At 39.2% G+C, this 19,861-nt stretch overlaps 1 protein-coding gene and 1 pseudogene across 1 annotated transcript; one reads left to right on the plus strand and one right to left on the minus strand.

The window, feature by feature from the left end:
- Positions 1-230: 230 nt before the first annotated feature.
- Positions 231-2,166, minus strand: LOC101286799 (centrosomal protein of 78 kDa-like). Its single transcript, XM_033431018.2, has one exon. The coding sequence runs from the start codon at positions 1,823-1,825 to the stop codon at positions 1,232-1,234; it is 594 nt and encodes a 197-aa protein (XP_033286909.2). The 5' UTR covers positions 1,826-2,166; the 3' UTR covers positions 231-1,231.
- Positions 2,167-6,660: 4,494 nt separating this feature from the next.
- On the plus strand, positions 6,661-19,154 carry LOC101287053 (solute carrier family 35 member E3-like; annotated as a pseudogene).
- The last annotated feature ends 707 nt before the right edge of the window (positions 19,155-19,861 follow it).

Genomic DNA, 19,861 nt, shown 5'->3' on the forward strand with positions numbered 1-19,861 from the left:
TACGTCAATAAAAAATAAAATTAAAAAAAACTGACATAAAAATCACCACAGAAGGGGGACTTCCCTAGTGGTCCGGTGGTTAAGACTTCGCCTTGCAATGGAGGGGGTGAGGGTTCGATCCCTGGTTGGGGAGCTAAGATCCCACGTGCCTTGCGACCAAAAAACCAAAACATAAAACAGAAGCAATACTGTAACAAATTCCATAAAGACTTTAAAAATAGTCAACATCAAAAAAAATCTTTAAAAAAATCACATAAATCAGAAACAAATGAAACATAATAAAGTCCATACATTAAAAAAAAAGAGCATGGGTTCTGGTCACATCCCAGCTTCCCACTTACTTACAGCTGTGTAATTCTGGGCAACTCACATAATGTCTCCTCAGACTCCTCATCTATAAAAGGGGATGGTAATAGTTCCCTACCTCATAGTGTTGCTGTAATCCATAAACACGGTTAAGTGCCTTGGTAAATTGTTTGATGCTCTCTGGTTATTGTGAATTAAAATATGTCAATGGCTTCTGGCCATACGATTTATAATAGTTTGACAGTTAACCAAATGGTAAAACTATTCCATTTATTATTCCCATCTCTTTTTACCCCCTACCCTGTTTTGTTGTTTATGTTTTCTCCCACCACAGAGTGTTAGTTCCAGGAGAGCAAAAGCTTTATTTTGTTCACTGCTGAAAGCAATAGCACCCAGAAAAGTACTGTACATATGAAACCCTCAGTAAACACTAGCTGAATGAATGGTGCAAACTGTCACAAGGAAAAATACACCAAAACTTTCATTATAATAAAAAAGTATAGATAAATCTTTCTCTAATGGCTTCCAGTCAAGTATTTTAAAACACCATATGCTATAATAAAAACAAATAATTTATTAAAATTTGAAGGCAAAAACATAATTTTAAAAGATTTTAAAAGATTTAGACCTATGTTAGGCGTGATGGAATATGGATGCTTTCTGGAAATTCACAATCAGATCCAAGAGTATCACTTTCAGAATGTTCTAGTAGACTGAGTTTACTTTTAGTTGTCTTTGAAGAAACAGTCACTATTGTACTCTCTTTCTTAACAGAAATGTGTTTTTTCGAAGACTCACTTCTAATTGGTTCATTAAGCAAAGAATTATTTTGCCCAATTCCTTTGCTTTTCTGCTTTACAGGTGAGTCAGAGCAGGAATGCAGGTCCTTCCCAGGTTGTTTCTTAGCAGAGTAGTTTTTGGTATATTATGCTCTGGTCATTTTCTCTGAAGAAGACCTGCTATTTCTAGGTAATTCCTCTTTTTTTCTTTGACTTCCAGTTCCAGAAATGACGTCTGCTGAAGGAGAACATGTTCTAGCAATGAAATCTTCAAAAGACTCCTGCCGCTGCTCTGTGACTGCGACCCCCAGCTTGTCTTTGGAAGTTTCTAAGGCCTCCTGAGTAGAGACTGGGACGTGGAAGGAGTCGACAGGCAAAGGAATCCCAGCATCACCTGTAATTTTCTGAAATTGGAGATTTTGCGTTGGTCCTGGGGCACTCTGCTTTGATTCTGATTTTTCTTCTTCAAGTGCCTTCTTTTCTTCTTTATGTGGACTACTAACAGTAGAGTTCATCTGGGGACGACCTAGTAAATGAAAATCTGAGTGATCTATACCAGCCATTGTGGCCAGCTGCCCAAGCCCAGCATCTTTAAGGAGATCCAAGAAAGCATGGAACTTCTGAAAAGAATTCTCAATGCTGCCCAAAACACCTTCATCATCCAGGATCATGCTTGTGGACATGAAGGGTTCTGCAGGTGGGGTCAGAATCCTCCTCAGTTGCAGGTGGTCGCTGTGCATATTCTAGGTGATGCTTTTCCTCTGTTCTACTGCTTCAGTTTCACACTCTTCCACTTGTCTTCCGTCTTTCAAAACTATGTTGAAACCTCTTGATTCTTGTGGGCTTATATATTTAAACACTTTGATACCATCATTGTAGTGTCTTGTGAAAACGGAGAAGAGCTAAAAGGGTTCTCAGTGCCTTCTGAATCTGCTATTCTGTGGTCCAGTGTTTAAACTTCTTGGTCTTCCCCAGTGTCTATCATTGCTTTTAGAAATACAATCTCCTGGTCTATTCGTGAAGGAAATGAATACATCACATCTGCAGTGCTTCTTGTTTCAAACGGATTTTCTCTGGCTCTTCCTGAAGGGGCAAAAAAACCCAAACAATCCTTCCCCTGTATAACCTCTCCGATCTTTTCTGCGTCCTTTCTATCCTGCTTTTCTCCCTGCTGCTGTATTTATTAACTCCCTTCCCCTCTCTTCTCTCTCTTTTTGGTTTAAGACCATAGTCTGTGTCCTCACCTTGCGTGAGTCCTCCGAGGACAGCATTTGGCCTGGCCAGGCCGAGGGGCACTGCACGAGGAGATTTTTCAGGTCACAGAGTGGATGTGTTTGCCGAGTGGAAGAATGACCTTTCATTCCCGAACACCCAGAGGGCCAATCAGTCTGTTCTCGCTCCACTGAGAAAAGTGAATGGAGTGCTTGCCACTTGAAACGAGAGTAAAGAATAAGTAGCTCTAAAAATACACAAACCCCAAGCCCCTCAAAGCCGAGACAAATCTGAAACACTTTGCGTTTTAGGGCACCCTGTGTCTGGCAGGTGATGGAGCCTTTTCTCCCGCCTCCTCTGACCATGTGAAAAATCACTTTACTGGAAAAAATTCCCATCAGGCCAGCGAACATGTGCACATTTGCACCTCAGCTGTACGCTGCCCCCGGCATGTTCTCTTCTCTCGGAAGCACTGGGGCCAGCGTTTCCACTCGGGTGCCAGGCAGGATGCTTATGTAACCATCACCTGCCAGGAGCCACTGACCTACACGCTTGCCCTGGACAACCACACCACCTTGACAGACACGAATGTGAGGCCACGGAGCACCCAGGACAGCTTTGTCAGAATAGATCCTGCCAGAAACATAGACTCCAGAATGGGTCAGGGGCCAGGAGAGACCACGCTCTGGGAGAACTCCCAATGGGAAAGACAGTGCTCAGGTGGGATCTCCCACTCCATGGGGCTCCCAAATACATGCTGATGCCACAGCAAAGCAAAGGCGTCAAATATTTCTGCCTTTGAAGGCCAATAAGTCACACCCTCTACAGTATATGCATATGACCATAATTAATGTTTCTGTGTTCAGGAACTTTCAATTTGACAGTCTTCCTTAAACCTGGGAAGTACCTAGAATTAGCAATCAGAGCAGCTATATGTACCATTCATCTCTGGAATTCACTATCTGTACAGCCTTGGGTACATCACTGGCTTTCAGAAGGTTTCCATTTCCTTAGGTGACAGGTTGGCTCAATTTTGCTGGTCTCTCATGTGGCTTCAAATTCTGGCACTCTCTGATTCTAGTGATCTCAACTTTAGTCTGCTACTTCTCAGGCTCATTTTATCCACTCCAATCTGAGGAGAAAAAGAGGTATGACTAAACGTTAAAGTCTGTAGCTTATACCACAATCCTCCTTCATCAGCCATACATTTATATTCATCAGTGACAGCTGAATACACTTATATACAGCTAGAAACCTTCCCCAGCTTGTGGAATCCATGTCAATGTACTTGTCCAGAATCTTATATGGGCTCATTTAATATAGTTCATTCACACTGGGCTCTAGCATCGCCCTCCTGCGAATAAGGAGGAAAATTAATTTAAAAACCTTTCTAGAAGAAAGTGCCTTTGCACTCCAGCCCATGACCTAAGTGTTGAAATTCAATTACATTAGGAGAGATCACAATTAAGATGCAATTTAATGACTCCTCATTTTATGTAGATGAGATTTCTGATTGCAAAGAATCAATAAACTTTGTTTAAGCAGCTCATCACCTGCCCATCTAAACGCTGCCTTGTCCCTTCTTTGCTAAATCTTTAATCTCATGAGCCAAATGGAAGAAATGTTCCTGGAAATTTGAAGAATGAAATAACGAAGCCACTCAGCTTTTCCCCAGAAGGCCGTAGATTGTAACCACTGTACAGATTGTTTTCTAACTCAGAGCTTAGATTATTTCAAAGCCCTACATGCAGCCAACAAGGTTCTTTCTAAAGGCCACTCTTATTCAAATGCCTGAAAGACTTCTAAAGTGATTTGAAAGACATTTCTGCATCTTGTAGAAATGAATCCTTGTAGAAGTCTGCCCTCATGTAACCAATTCCATGCTCCATCAAACATATTTTGGTCAGCAACACAAAACACAGAAGTAATAGTCATTATCCCTGGAGGGAAAGAGAAATGAATTTGCAAATATCTATTTAGAATCCCATTTGTAGTGAATTCATTTAAAACCAAAATCATACAGACTTGTCACTCTATTACGGCTATTGTCACCATAATGCTGTGTAACAAACCACCCCCAAACTTAGTGCCTTTCAGTAACAGGCATTTATTGTCAAGTTCACAGGTGTGCAGACGTACGGTGCTTCAGCTGATATGAGCTGAATTAGGTCAAGTGGTCCTGCTACAGGCTTGGCTCCAGGCTGGAGACTGGGTTCAGTTACTCTTACGTGTGTTTTCTTGTTCCAAACTGAAAGGGCAGCGGTGACCAAGGCACAGTCTTCTGATGATTAATCACTCAAGGACACAAGATAAAAAAATTGCAGGAGCACATTTCAGGCTTCTACTTGGGTCCTGACTGCTCATGTTCCTTTGGTCAAAGAGTCACACGGATAATCCAGTGTCAACGGGTGGGAAAGCACACTCCACCCTGAGTTGGAGGGGAGAGAATTTTTGCTAAACAATATCCCAAACTATCCCAAATGTCTTTAGCTCAGACATTTAAATAAAAACCCTTTGGTAACAGTCTGGTTATTTCTGATCCTAGTGATACAGGTTTTCTAGGTTTATTAAAAATCAGTAGTTCATAAAGATATTTAAGTGAAGTAGCTACTTTTCCAACAGGTTGTTTTTATTTAAAACTTTCTTCATAAAGCTCTCTGCTTCCTTTGCTAGAGCATATGGTTAATATTTTAATAAGGAAGAGATCAGTGGAAGGTTTATTTCAATTCAATCTTTGACTTAGAGTCAGAACATCCCAAGATGGTTTTGAGACATCTAACCAACTTGGTGTCCAAAAGCCCTATAAATGATTTTTCTTAGTTGTCAGGTTTTTTTTTTTTCAATCACAGATATAAGCGTTTTACCTCTTTAGAGTTAAATGGATAGGTTTATCATTTTCCCTGGTTCTTCTGTTCTCTTTCCCTTGGTTCTTTGAATACCCTTCCTACGAAACATCAGCACAGAAAGAAAGGTCATAATTATCTATCAGCAATGAGCCTGACTCCTGTGCTCCCCAGGCTGCATGTTTATCCTCACCTAACTTCCCTTTGAAGAGAAAATGTTCTTTCCCTAATGGAAATTAAATTATTTACTAGCTATTTCTGTTGACTAGGTCACTTTAAGGCAGTTTCTCAATATGGGCACTAACGACATTTTAGGCCAGATAATTCTTTGTCGCAAGGGGCCTGCCCGTGCACTGTAGGATGTTTAGCAACATCCTTGGTCTCTCTCCCTAGATTCAGTAGTACCACCCCCTGTATCACGACAACCAGAAACGTCTCCAGTCATTGACAAATCACACCGTCAATACCACCTCTGGATGGGGATATACATATACATATAGCTGATTCACTTTGTTGTACAGCAGAAACTAACACAACATTATAAAGCAATTATACTCCAATAAAGATGTGGAAAAGAAATCACCTCTGGTTGAGAACCACTCTTTTATAGTAACCAACATTTAATTCGGATACAAAGCAAGAACATTTCTGAACTTAGACCAGAAACTTTTCTTATAGAACAGTTTAAATTAACCTTAAAACAGAAACCTAACTGAAGTTTATTATAATATAAAGTTTTTTTTTAACTGAAATGTATATGTGTGTGTGTATACACACACACACACACACACAGACACACACACATACATACATATATATATATTCATTAAACAGCTTTAGAAAACACATAAAAGGAGAGTCCTGCCACCGAGAAAGCCTTCTGAAATGAATGGTTATAATTTGTGATCACTAACACGATAGCACCCCATCTGCCTGGCATACTCTCACCATCACAGGAACTATTAAGATTTTCATTTTACACATGAGGAAAATGAGGCAAAGAGAGTGTAAGTAACACACCGGAGGCCCTGCAGCTAGTAAAATGCAAGCTAGGACTGGAGATGCCTGAGTTTTATGTCTCTCAGGAAGGAGGCCAGGACTCCATTCTGTTAGGTCATATGTCTTTCAGAGCTTAGGAGTCTCCTCAGGAATTTTAGCACACCTTTTACATCAACAATTGTATCAAAGAGAAGGGTGGAACGAGGTCCCCTTGAAAGGAAGCAGAGTAATAGTTTACCAGGTAGAGTCAACCGTATCCTGCCAAATTACTCCCTCCTTAAGCACTAGCCTGGGACACTCATGCTGCTTCCCGAAGGGCCTCTGCATGGGCAAAGCACAGAGATGCCCAGGTAAAGTGATCTGAAATTCCGAACCCTTGGAAACTAAAATACCTACCCTTTCCTACCATAAGGCCTGAATTTCTTACCAATCATAAAGTTTAGCCTCTTAGGGTCCATGGTTGGAGTGGGTGGTGCTTGTGCAGATGTGTGCTGCAGGGATGGCTGGTCGCCTGGGAGTAGATGCGTGCTCCTCTCCAGGGCCGGGCAACAGGCACGTTTCTGCTGGGCTGCTCCTCAGACCAATGGTGTCCATCTGCATCTTGTTTCTCGGCCAAAGGACCCCCAACGCGAGCTCGACCCTGGGACATCCTGTGGCCACCTGACTGGGCCTTACTTCCGTCAGGAGTTGGACATCTTCACCTCCAAAATTCTGCAAGTCCTTCTTCCTGGTGGTCACTTCTATGGCTTCCTGGTCCTCAGCACTTCTCTCTGCCAAACAGCACCATCCGTGCCTGTCCGAGGACCCAGGCGTGGCCACCATGGCAGGTGGTTGTCACGGCCATCCAAACCTTCTGCCACAAGAAGCACCTCACCAAAATACAACTCAACTGCTGCATCCTGTCACTTTAGGTGCAATCCCAAATTCCTATTCTGATATGAAGTTTAATGTCCTTGGAATGCTGTTTGAGGCCCTGGGTATTTAGCTGCATCACTTTATCCAGTGTGGGTAGGAGCCAAACATCATGGGTTGGGTGTAAACACCACGCAAGTGCAGGGCTACCAGGCGCTGGTGTCTTCTGCTGTGTTGTCGGTGGCTGCGCCCTTCTTTGAGTCAGTGTGTGTGGAGGAGAACACTGTGGTCTCTGGTCAGTTTCTGCTTTGTTTGTGGGGCTGCTACCTGGAATCATAGCTGTCAGGGTGGACTTATCAATTTATTGGATCAGTGAGTACACTTTAACGGTCACCCATGACATAACTGGGCACTTCAAGTTCTGACTTGCTTCATTTGGAGGATGTTTTATTTAAACATCTACTGTCAACTAATCAGGGTCTTGGCATGTTATGCAACTATTTGGTATTCTTGCCTCTGCCCATTTTAAACTCAGTAAATAGGAAGGAAGTATAAATTGGTACAAGGTACTCAACTGGGTTTTTGTGGGAAAAAAAATCACCCCAAAAAGATAAAAAAAAATTTAAGTATGCCAACTAGATTCAAAGAAGCAAGAAAAAAAATTCCATTGCAAAATTTATTGGAGGGTAGTCTGCAAGATGTTAAGACAAGGGAAATTTTATTTATAAGTGTGACCCTTGTTTTTAGAGTCTTTCTTTTTTACTTAATGACTTAAAATAAAAATGGCTTAGACTTTTTTTCAAATAGGATTTTATGAAGTACAAACACCCATGTGTTACCTTACATTCACATATTCACTTACCCTAACACAAGGTCTCATCAGTTCCTCCCTGGTGTCAGACCCTATTCTGGGCACAGGAATGAGTTAGACCCAGACCTGGGCCTGGAGATTTACTGGACCAGCAAGCCCAAGGGTCTGACTCTGACATTTGAGGCCTCCTACCACCTGCTGTTTCCCACAGCTGGCCTCACGGTGGCCAGTCTTGAACTTTGGTAGCCACATAATACACCCTGCTCACACATCTTCCCCTGGACTTTCCCTGACCTTTCTCTGTCCACACAGTCCAAATTTCCACATCTCAAGATTGAGCCTACAGGCAGTGTGGATCTTTGGAGACCTTCTGAACTGAAAATCTGGAGGCCTGGATTTGCCACTGCCTCTCTTCCTCTAGTCTGAATGACGAATAGCTTGAGAAGTCTGAATACTGGTCATCAATTGTGTTCTGACCTGCTCCAGGCCCCTGCAATGTGATGCTGCCGGTTATCTCATCAGGAGCAGAATTTACATCTCCACCCCTGACCGCCTATTGGCCATGTGACTTGCGTGGCAAATGGGATATTAGCAAGTGTTACACAAGCAGAGGTTTGAGGAACATTTGCTGTTTGGGGTTTGCCCTCTTGCTGCTGTTGAAACCTTGAGAAGACCATGCAGGTGAGACCAGCTAGCCCACTGACCATGTAGCAAAGCTAACTGACAGAGTGAACAAATCCTTTCTGTTTTTTGGTCCTTGGTTTTTGGTTAGACTGGAGACTGAAAATAACTGTAGTATTTAGAGTAAGAGTTTGGGAGTCAAACAGACCTGGATTCAAATCCCAGGTACTTTCCCTAGATGAGCAGCACAGGCAAAGTTGCTTCATTTCTCTCAATCTGAGTTTCCATAACCATAAAATAAGGGCAAAAATAATAACTTTTTTGGGCTATTGTGAGGATTACATGAAATGTTGTAAATAAGATCCCCAAGTCAGTACCTGGTTCTTACTAAGAACTTAATGGAGTACTGATTACTATCATAATTATTATTTCTACCACTACCATTGTATACTTGCAGTCTCATCCCACCACCATCTTCTCATTCAAGAAAGTCTTTCCTGACTCCATCTCCCATACTCCTCCCCCCAGCCTCACCCCACAAGCCCTTGGCAGCCTCTCATAATACCTTAACTCTCAACTCATATCTAGTTCACCAGCTATGATTTTTCACACTTTTAATCTTGGAATAATTTTAAATTCACAGAAGAGTTGTAAAGATAGTAGAGTGTCCATATACCCTTAACATCTTACATAACCCTAGTACACTTACCAAAACTAAGAAATGATCATTAGAACAGTGTTACTAACTAAAATGCAGACTACTTGAATTTCCCTGGTTTTCCCACAAGCATCATTTTTCTGTTCTGGGATTCAATCCAGGATAACATGTTGCATTCAATCATCATGCACCCTTAGCCTCCGTCAATACGTGACAATTTCTGGCTTACCTTGTTTTCTATGACCTAAACAGTTTTGAAGAGTACTGGTCAGGCATTTTATAGCATGTCTCTCAATTTGGGTTTGTCTGATGCTTTTCTCATGGGTAGACTGAGGTTAGGGGTTTTTAAAAAGCCGCCACAGAAGAGAAGCACCATTCTCTTTACATCACATTAAGGGTGCTTGATGTGCACATGACTTATCCCTAATGATGTTAACCTTTATCATCTAGCCAAGCTAGTTTTTGCCAAATTTCCCCACTGTGAGTTTACCCCCTGCTCCTTCTAAATTTTCTGTCTGGAAGCAACTCACTCAGCACAGCCTATAATTAAGAGGTGGGGATTTAAGTTCCACCTCCTTCATGGTGGAATAGCTATACAAATTATCTGGGATTCTTCTGTATGGGAGATTTATCTCCTCTTCCCAATTATTTATTTATTCAATTATTTGTTTATATCAGTATGGACTAAGGGATATTTTTTACTTTGGGTTATAAGCTAATACTATATTTTTTATTTTGTTCCTCAAATTGTCCTAGCCTTGGTTAATGGGAGCACTTTAAGTTGGCTTCAGTGTTGCTTTGACATAGCCCCATCATTTATATTTTTGAGCACTTCTTTACATTATGGCATTTCAAGTTGCTCTAGGCTCATCTTATATTTTTTCCTGCCCTAGTCCTACAATCAGCCATTTTTCCAAGGAATCCTGTTTCTGTTTACAAGAGAATGATATTAAAAATAAAGATCAGGTTGCTGGGTATGTTCATTGCTACTGGGGTTCATTGCATCTGGGCCCTTTCAGCAGAGAGAACAAAGAAATGTGTGTGTGTGTGTGTGTGTGTGTGTGTGTGTGTGTGTGTATATATATATATATATATATACTAACCAATATTTATACACACATTTTAAATATTTCTCTTTCTGTGTGTGTGTGTGTGTGTGTGTGTGTGTGTGTGTATATATATATATATATGTATATATATATATACTAACCAATATTTATACACACATTTTAAATATTTCTCTCTGTGTGTGTGTGTGTGTATCTCTATAGCTAGCTAGGAAGATAGACAGATAGATATAAAATCATAAGTTCATGCTGATTCTTTGACTCTAATCCAGCAGCCCAGGATTCACTGTAGACTTCCTTCATTTTTTATTTGTGACTTCTTTCTTTGACAGCGAGAGTCCTGATTCCCATTATCTATAGTTTACTTACTTATTTGTTCAATTTTAGTGTAAGTGAAAAGTGGTTTCAGAGTTCAGCAACCATTTTAAAATTTTTGTGTTTACTTTCTTATTTCTTGATCTTTATTTTATGTAGTAATCTGTTCTTGTTTCAAGGATGCAATATGCTTTTTCATGTTCTCAGGCCATTAGTTATAATTTTCTGAGATTTTCCTTCTCTTTTATCCTTTTTATTCTTTCTCTCTGTATTTGTGTGTGTATGTGTTTGTGTTGTGTGTGTTGTATGTTTGTATTGTATGTATATTGTATGTGTTGGTTTACATGTTGAAGAACTTCTCAAGTGTCTTGTAAACCTTTGTTGCCTATGCATATTTAAGAGTGGGACGCTATGTGATGGCCGTTGTCGGCCTGTGTACGGGGTGGCGCCACAGACCGTGAAGCGACCAAGCACTGAATCTTGGCAGACAAGCCCTGGGAGAGGACTAACTAAGCAGTGACAGCCCAGAGGGCCTGGGATGTGGTCCAGGTCGGGTAGTGATGGCCATGGAAAACAGTATGGAGGTTCCTTAAAAAACTAAAAGTAGAGCTACCATAGGATCCAGCAATTCCACTCCTGGATATATTTTCAGAAAAAAATAAAAATAATTTGAAAAGATACATGCATCTCAATGTTCATAAGAGCGCTATTTATAATAACCAAGACATGGAAACAACCCAAGTGCCCATTAACAGACAACTGGCTTAAGAAGATGTGATATATATATATATATATATATATATATACACACACACACACATATACACACAATATATATATATACACACACACACATATACACACAATGGAATATATACACAATGTGTATATATATATATACACACACACACAATATACACACACTCAGCCATAGAAAAGAATGAAACATTGCCATATGCAGCAACACAGATGGACCTAGTGAGTATTATACTTAATGAAGTCAGTCAGACAGAGAAAGACAAATATATGATATCACTTATATGTGGAATCTAAAAAATAATACAAATGAATCTATATACAAAGCAGAAACAGACTCACAGACATAGAAAACAAACTTATGGTTACCAAAGGGGAGGGCTGGGGGAGGGATAAAGTAGGAACATGGGATTAAGAGATACAAACTACTATACATAAAATAGATAAGCAACAGAGATTTGCTGTATAGTACAGAGAACTGTATTCAATATCTTATAATAACTTATAATGGAATATAATAAGAAAAAACCTGAATCACAATACTGTATACCTGAAACTAACATAATATTATAAATTAACTATACTTTAATAAAAAAAAGGAAAGAGGGGGGCCCTAAAGGCTGATTGCAGTTTATGTGTGTTAGGGGTGGGTCAGGGGGATGAATGGGAATAGAGGAGATGTAGAGTCTGGAGGGATTCACTGCAGGTTGATCTTTCACTGGGGACCCCCAAGTTTCGGTATCTGGAGATATTTTCTTTGGGGTCATTAAATCTCTTTATCAGGTGAGGCATGAGGGCATGGCTTAAAGAACATTGAGTGGGATGCATAAGCTGCTTTGTTTGGGGTTTGCTTTTCTTAGTAGATTGCAATCTGATTCAGTCAGGATTCTGACAAGAAACAGAAAGTCCACTTAAGTGGTATATTAGTTTGCTATGGCTGTTGTAACGAATTACTGCACAGCTGGTGCTTAAAACAACAGGAATTTATTCTTTCACAGTTCTGAAGGCCGGAAGTCCAAAAACCAAGGTGTCAGCAGGCCCACCACCCTCCCTCCAGAATCTCTGAAAGAGAATCCTTCCTTGCTTCTTCCAACTAATAGTGGCTCCATGAGCTCGTTGGCTTGTGTCTGATAACTACTCTAAATTTCTGCTTCCATCTTCACATGGCTTTCTCCTCTGTGCTTTTGTCTTCTCTTCTGTCTCTTGTAAGGAAACTTATGGAATTTAGGGCCCATTTGGATAATTTAGGATAATATCATTCTAGATCACATCCGTGTGGACTCATTTTCCATGCAGGTTGTGGAGGTTAGGACATGGATGAAAAATAATCATATTAAGGGTTATTAAAGGAACCAGCATAAGCATTAAGGCACCCATGGACTTAGCAACAGCATGAAGGCATTATCTTTCTAGACTTCAAGGAGAAAGGGAAGAAAACTGTTATAGGACCTTAGTGAGAGATAGTGCCTTAGAGCAGAATCCTAGCAGTAATTGCAAAGGGATAAAGCCACTGCCATAGTTGTGGTATAGAAGAGAGGGAAGAGTGAGGCAAGGTAGACCTTGACCTCTCCTTCTTCTTGCCTGCCAGTATCTTGATTGTGTCTACCACTGGTCAAACCCAGATGGAAACCAAAGGACCTAGGAACTGGAAGATTCAGTCCACAGGGATTATCCCCAGCAGCTCAGAGCAGATCAGAGAAGGTAAGGAGAATGGATCTTGGTAGGAGAATGGAGAATAACCAACTCAGGGTGTTTCTTTCTTCTTCAGTCCTTTATCTTTGATTCCTAGAACAAAAGTTCACTAATCCACAAGTCAAATGAACAAATAAAAGGAAGGTTGAATGAGATACTTATAAATAAGATAAATGTCTTGGCAGTGAACATCTATAACAGAGATGCAACCAAATCAAATGGAAGTCCTTTTCTTTATTAGATTTTGGACATCCAAACACATTCATAGCTATGTGATTTATTTTCTATTTTTTATTTTAAAATACAGAAATCTACAGAGAACAAATATATAGCATATTGAATTATTTTAAGGTCAAGACCCTTGTAACTCTACCCAAGTCAATAGTAGAATTTTGGTAGCCCCTCAGAAGCACTTTTATATATTTTATCTCAATTACAGCCCCCTCCATCCTCCAAACATAGAGAATATCCTTATTTTTTTAAATAGTAATCACTTCCTTGCATTTCTTTAGGGTTTTATCACCTAAGCAGTATAGTTTAGACTTGCCAATTTTTTTAAAAAAGCTTACTTTTTCTTTTAAGTCTCTTTTAATTAAAAGAAAATTAATTGTGGCAAAGTACACATAACATAGAACTTTACCATTTTAACCACTCTTAAATGTACAGTTCAGTGGTATTAAGTGCCCTCACATTGTTGTACAACCATTACCATCATCCGTCTCTTTTCATGTTGAAAATGGAAACTCTGTAGCCATGAAACAATAACCCATTTACCCTCCTCCTAGCCCCTGACAGCTATTATTCTAATTTTGTCTCTATGAATTTGACTATTCTAGGTACTTCATATAAGAGGAATCATGTAATATTTACTGCTTTGTGACCATATTATTTCACTTACATAATGTCTTCACGGTTCATACATGCTGTAGTATATGTCAGAATTTTCTTCCTAAAAAGGCTGAATAATATTCCACTGTATGGCTATACCACATTTTGTTTATTCATTCATTCACTGATGGACACTTGGGTTGCTTCCACTTTTTGGCAATCATGAATAGTGCTGCTGTAAACATAAGTGTACTAAGCCTCTTTATATCTAAAGTGTTCCACTCCAATTTTTCCATTTCTTTAAAATTGAAGAACTAGTTGCTTGAACTCTAGGGTTTCCCATTGCCTGGATTTTTCACATTGCACATTCATGGTGCACTTCAACCTGTTCCTCTCTCCTCTGTATTTCTTGAAAATGGGCCGCTAGATCCAGAGTCTTTATTAGTCTCAAGTTTAATGCCTTTAGCAATATTATAGACAGTGGTGTCATGCTCTCTCATCAGGGAGCACATGAGGTCTGGTTGTTGTTTTTGGCTTCAATGTTATTAACCATTAATGACATATATTCATTGGGGGTTGCAAAATGGTGATATTTGCATTCATCTTGTTTTCATTTATTCACTACAATACTTTTATAAAATGATTCTCTCCTTCATGTACTATTTAGTTACCCAGTGACGTAGTTCATAGAGGAAAAAAGCAGGATAAATACTTGATTCTTTCTTTTTACATATCCAGTTTTCAAAGCAACTGATTTTTACATTATTTTGAACATCCTTGTCAACACAGACATTTTAAAGTATTTTATGAATTTCAAAACATTATGACTGTTACTTATTGAAGCTCAAATTAGTCTATCTTTGGCCAATGGAAATGTTTCCAAGTTAGCTCCTAAGTCCTTTTCATGAGATCCCAATAGTCTATGATAGCTTCCTTGATTTTTGGTATGTCAAGACATTCCAAGGTCTTCTTGTCTTTTACTGCCTCAGATGTATAACCAGCTATTTCTCCAAGAAGCACTGATATCCCTTAATGAGAATTGTACATCAAAAGCATAATCCGGATATTGAGGATGCTCATTGTTACTGGCTGGTTCATTGTTTCTAGGCATTTTGAATGGACAGGTGGATCTATCTATTTACCAACCATCTATATATTACTCTGTGAGTTTGTAATCATAGTTCCAGTCCAATTCAGAACCACAGGGCTTTTATTTAACTTGCTGATATTACCTCTGTATCTCCTTTCTAACACAACAAGATCCTCATTCTGAATGACACAGGGGGTTGTAGAATTTAAATAACCCAAGATTAGTTGTTTTATTCCATATTCAATATAATAAGCTCGGAATACTAATAGCACGAATTATGATTATTTTCATACAAAATTTGTATATGCTATACCTCTATCTACTCCAGTTTTTAAATAGTTACTCTGTATCTACATTGTCAGATCACCACATATTATAAACTCTCTCTTTTAACACTCATGTAGCCTTAGTTCTCCTAGTGACTTTATATAACACACATCAACAGTCCTCATTTCGATGCCTGCTTAGTCATTTTAGTTGTCTGAAGATAATTCTCTAAGTAGATTTCCTTAGGAAAGGCTCATAGGAACAATATGTTGGAGTTTTTGCACATTGATGGCCGTATTCCTGTATACTGAATATAGTCTGTATTCCTATCCTTTCACACCTGGCTTTTAATTCCTGTTACTTACTCTCAGCTGTTCATTATCTTTTTAAAGTACACCAGTGGTGTTCAGAAATAGTCATCCAATATTGTTATCTTTTTATCTACTACTTGCTCCCTACCTCTAAATTTTCTGATACATGGTTTCTGCTAGAGCATTCCTTCACCACCCAGTTGGCCACTGGGTGACAGGAACCTGTCTTGTGTTTGTTAGAATATGTCTTCTGAGGCAAAATTCTCAGCAACATGTTGTATTCTTTTAATATTTCATTTATTTTTTAAAATTTAGCTATGTTCCCTTAAATTATAGTGTTTATCAATTATTGTTTCCTTGTGCTCATTTTCTTCTTTGGAAACTCCTATCTCTATATTATAGGTCTTCTTTTTCTTTTTTCCGATATTTGTCAAAATGCTTTTATAACTTTCTTCAGTTCATTCCAATTTTTAGAGTATTTTTTTCTTTTCACACTCTATTTCTCTTAAGGCATTTTTTGTTGTGTTTATTTGCTGTTGTATACCTTCCAATTTAGTTATTTTCTGATAATATATTTTTTCTTTTATTTTGTATATTTCTTGAGAACTTATGAGCTTTGTACTTATGATTTATGTGTCCTTCATGTTTTATGTACTTTCTTAATTCCCTTCAGTTGATTTAAAATAGTATATTATAGTTTTAATCTATTTTTGGAAGGTATATTTATTTCTGACGTGCTGTGCTGTCATTTTCTGTAGGGGAGTTATTCTGATTCTTACTGTCTTATTTCATTGTCTATAGCATATTATTCTGCTTCTCGTTCTATTTTTTCTTGTATCAATTTTGTGTGGCATTTGACTTTGATGCTTTTCTATTGTTTATTTTCCTATGAAGTTAGTTTATTTGCACTTTCAGGCAAAGGTTGAGTAGTTCAGGTAGCATTTTATTTTATTTTATTTTATTTTTTAACTTTGTAGAGCTCCCTCTTTGATGTCTTCTGTGAAGTTTTGAAAATAGAGGGCTCCGTCCCCCATGCCACTTTTATCTAAGTCTTCTCTTTCCTTTGTTGCTATTCTCCTTATGCCAGCCTATTGTGATTTCACTCCCCATAGTTTATCCTGTCGGGCACCCTGTCATGGAAGGATACTCTGGCTGTCTAGTCTCAAGAGTTTTCTGGGACTAGGTTATGTCTGCCCTTGAGAACTTGGCAGAGGTGCCCTTGTACCACCTGCTTTTGAAGTGGTGAAACCTCTGCTAGTTTCAAATTGTCCACACTGTCTTCTAGTGAAGATCTTTTGGCTATTTTGCATTCTCCTGCTCTAGGATTTTAAGACTCTTCACTGCTTCCATTTTCTTTTTCTCACACAAATGCCAAAATCACACAGCCTTCTGTTGGCCATTTGGAAGGAAGATCCAAAATCTATGCTGCCACCACTGTCATCATCCTTGTAGAATCACACATCATTTTAAAAAAAATGTTAGTTTTCTCCCTCTCTGCAAATATCTTAAATGTGGTTCACTGTCTGGTCTTGACATGCGTTTTCACCAAGATTCCTTCTGAAACTTAAATGATACATTTGTCTGTTTCTGCTTCAATGGCTTCTTCCACTCCCATCCATCCTTCCTTCATGAAGTCAAAAAATGTTTCTATCATGTTATTAAAAGTGACATTTCCATTCTCAGGTAACTTCTGATTTCAAGTTCAGTGTCCTCACAGACCCTTCAAAGTCCTAATGTTTTTCAAGCTCTCCTTCTCTTCCCCAGGAACTTCTAACCACCCAATTCTCCTCTAGCTTACTCCTTTCTGGAACGTACCCTCAGATCCAGTTAGAAATAACTGCTAATCTTCGCATGGGTGTCACTTGTTTGTTCCTGTTTCTTTCTCTTAACAAATGCTATTTGCCTCAGCTTCCCTTATGTCTTTCAAAATATGCTCCAAGTATAGCTTCTCAACTGTGTATGGCACACTCTTGCCAACTAATTTTCGTTAAGCCAGAGAAGTACGGAGCTGACCAGTTTAACTGTGATTCTTCAGCACATTTCAGTACTTCAAATCTAGATCAGTTTACGCATTTATGTCTTCTATTTTCATGTGTTTCTTAGACTATTAGATATTCTTTCCTGTGTACCATGTCTGAAGTCTGGCCCTCCAACTCCTCTCAAGCTTCTCTTAAATATTTGAAATGGATTAAAAGGGGAGATTATATGGGAATATCAGGAAGTTGACAAAATTCATTGACTTTTGAAAAAAAATATCAAAGTTTACGTGAAATCTCCATTCCCAGTTCACCTGGAATTGCTCAGTTTATTCACTGGGAATGACTAGCCTGATTCACACTCAGCCAGTAGCAATTTTAGTCTCTAGATTCTTTCTTTCTTTAAAGAAATTATCCCATTTGCTTCTAGGAAGGATTGAAGCAGCCTCCACCAAAGAGTGGTATGATAAAAGGCAATTAAAAGGAAAACAGAAAATGTAAAACCTTTTAGAAGAAAAATGTGGTAAATATATTAACCACCTAGATTAATATTGTCAGTAGAATAAAAAAAAGATGAAATTATATTTCTAACAGCCAAGGCAAACAGCAAAAATATAATTATATAAGCCTGGTTAGCTGGTAAAAGGAAACATAACTTTACTCAAGACAAACGTTTTCATGAGGTTGTGAAAAGTAGGCAGGGTACAGAAAAGGATGGTGAGTCAGAGGATCTGAGTTTTGATCCCCTTACCTTGACTTACCATCTATTTGATCTTGGGAAATTTAATCTAGCCTCTACCTCCTTACAAATAAAATGTAAATAACAACTCAAATTGCAGAGGGTCCTTGTAAAGATCAAAGAGAAATAACTATGCAAGTTATAATGCTAATTCAGACATTTCCCCATCTTTTCCCTCCTTTCCCATCTTCCAGGTCCTGTGTCACATCCAGCCATTCTGGAGTCCAAGATGGTCACAAGTGTGCTTCTCAAATGCTAATGTACAAGTCTCCACACCCTCCCTGCCAGCAAAGCCATTGGGAATGTGCAGAGAAGTGGGACCCACTCACACTGATGCTTCTTCACCCTTGATCCCGTCTTGGAGCTCATAGAGTCATTGCTACTTCCCCTGGCCTTTGCTGGTACCATGGTTACCTGTGTACCCACAGTTGTCTCTGCCATCCTGGATCCTGCTAATGAATGACAGCCTTCACGAATCCAAGCAGCACTGTGGTCTCTCGAATCGTCCATTCATCAAAGCCAGTGTGGAGCATGTCTCTTTCTTTACACTGTGTCCACTGGGTACCAAAAGTCACATTGCTTTGGATCCCATGTCTCACATATATGAGTGAAAAAACAATTCACTTTCACTTTGTTACTTACAGAGCCTGTACCTACCCCATAATTCCCCACTCAGCCTGGGGTCTGTGAGGTTGAGTTAAAAGGATGAAGAGCCATGAAACACCTTGCAGCCTCAGGATCCAACCCTCGCCCCACTTCATACCCTGCTGGCATCTCCCTGCTTCAATGAATGAAGCAGCGTTATGGGACAAGTTTGTGGGCCTTATTCTCTACTCCTTTAGGATGAGTTTTTCCCAAGGAGACCCCTTGGTTCCTCATGCAAATATTCTCTCCAGCCTTCCCAAGGAGGACTTGGATGTGTCTGATTCCAGAGCGCACTGTAGCACTGGCTCCAGCCAAGAGACCTATGACACGTGGATCATAGGTGGCAGACCCCCAGAGGTAGAGGGTGAAGAGGGCATGGACAAATAAGGAAAGGGAGAGAAGGGACAGGCACTCAGAAACCCTTCCCAGAAGGAAAGGGACACTGTAAACATTGAGTAGTAGAAGGATAATTGTATAATGAATGAGGATATGGAATCTGTATGGCTGAACTTCACTTGGAAGTTTTCAGTCTTGTTAAATGCCATCACATTTACACAGTCAAACTCAGTTATGGATGCAAATAAACAGGGGCATTTAAATTCAGGTCATTTTTGTTTTAGTCATTATATTTAAAGGAAGTATAATATAAAAGTTTAAAGTATGGACTTTTAAATCAATTAGATGTGGGATTGAGCCCTTCTTCAACCACTTCCCAACCCTATTTAAGTTCACTAACTTCTTTAGCACTCATCTCTGTATAGGCAATGTGAATGTTTATATGTGGCAGGGCAATTATGAATATTAGATAAAATATTGTATGTAAAACTCTTAATATAATTCATGATGAAAAATAAGCATTTGGAATAACAGTTTCAATTTTCCATTTCCCATTGTATGTATAAAAATTGAGTTATATCGGGGAGGGCAGTCAGATACACACCACTGTTATGGGAAGCTCAGGAAGGAAAGTTAACAGTGCAGGGTCTTTTCCCAGCAGAGGTTTTACTTATTTAAACTCTGTGCTACTAGAGAAACTCCATAAAAATGTGTGCAGTATTCCCAGTGGCTTTGGAGAAGAACAAACTCCAACCCTC

Source organism: Orcinus orca, chromosome 1 (genome assembly GCF_937001465.1).
Source record: "Orcinus orca chromosome 1, mOrcOrc1.1, whole genome shotgun sequence".
In the NCBI taxonomy this organism is placed as follows: domain Eukaryota; kingdom Metazoa; phylum Chordata; class Mammalia; order Artiodactyla; family Delphinidae; genus Orcinus; species Orcinus orca.

Coding starts and splice junctions, on each gene's coding strand:
- LOC101286799 (XM_033431018.2), bottom strand. CDS start 1,825: ATGCACAGCGACCACCTGCAACTGAGGAGGATTCTGACCCCACCTGCA.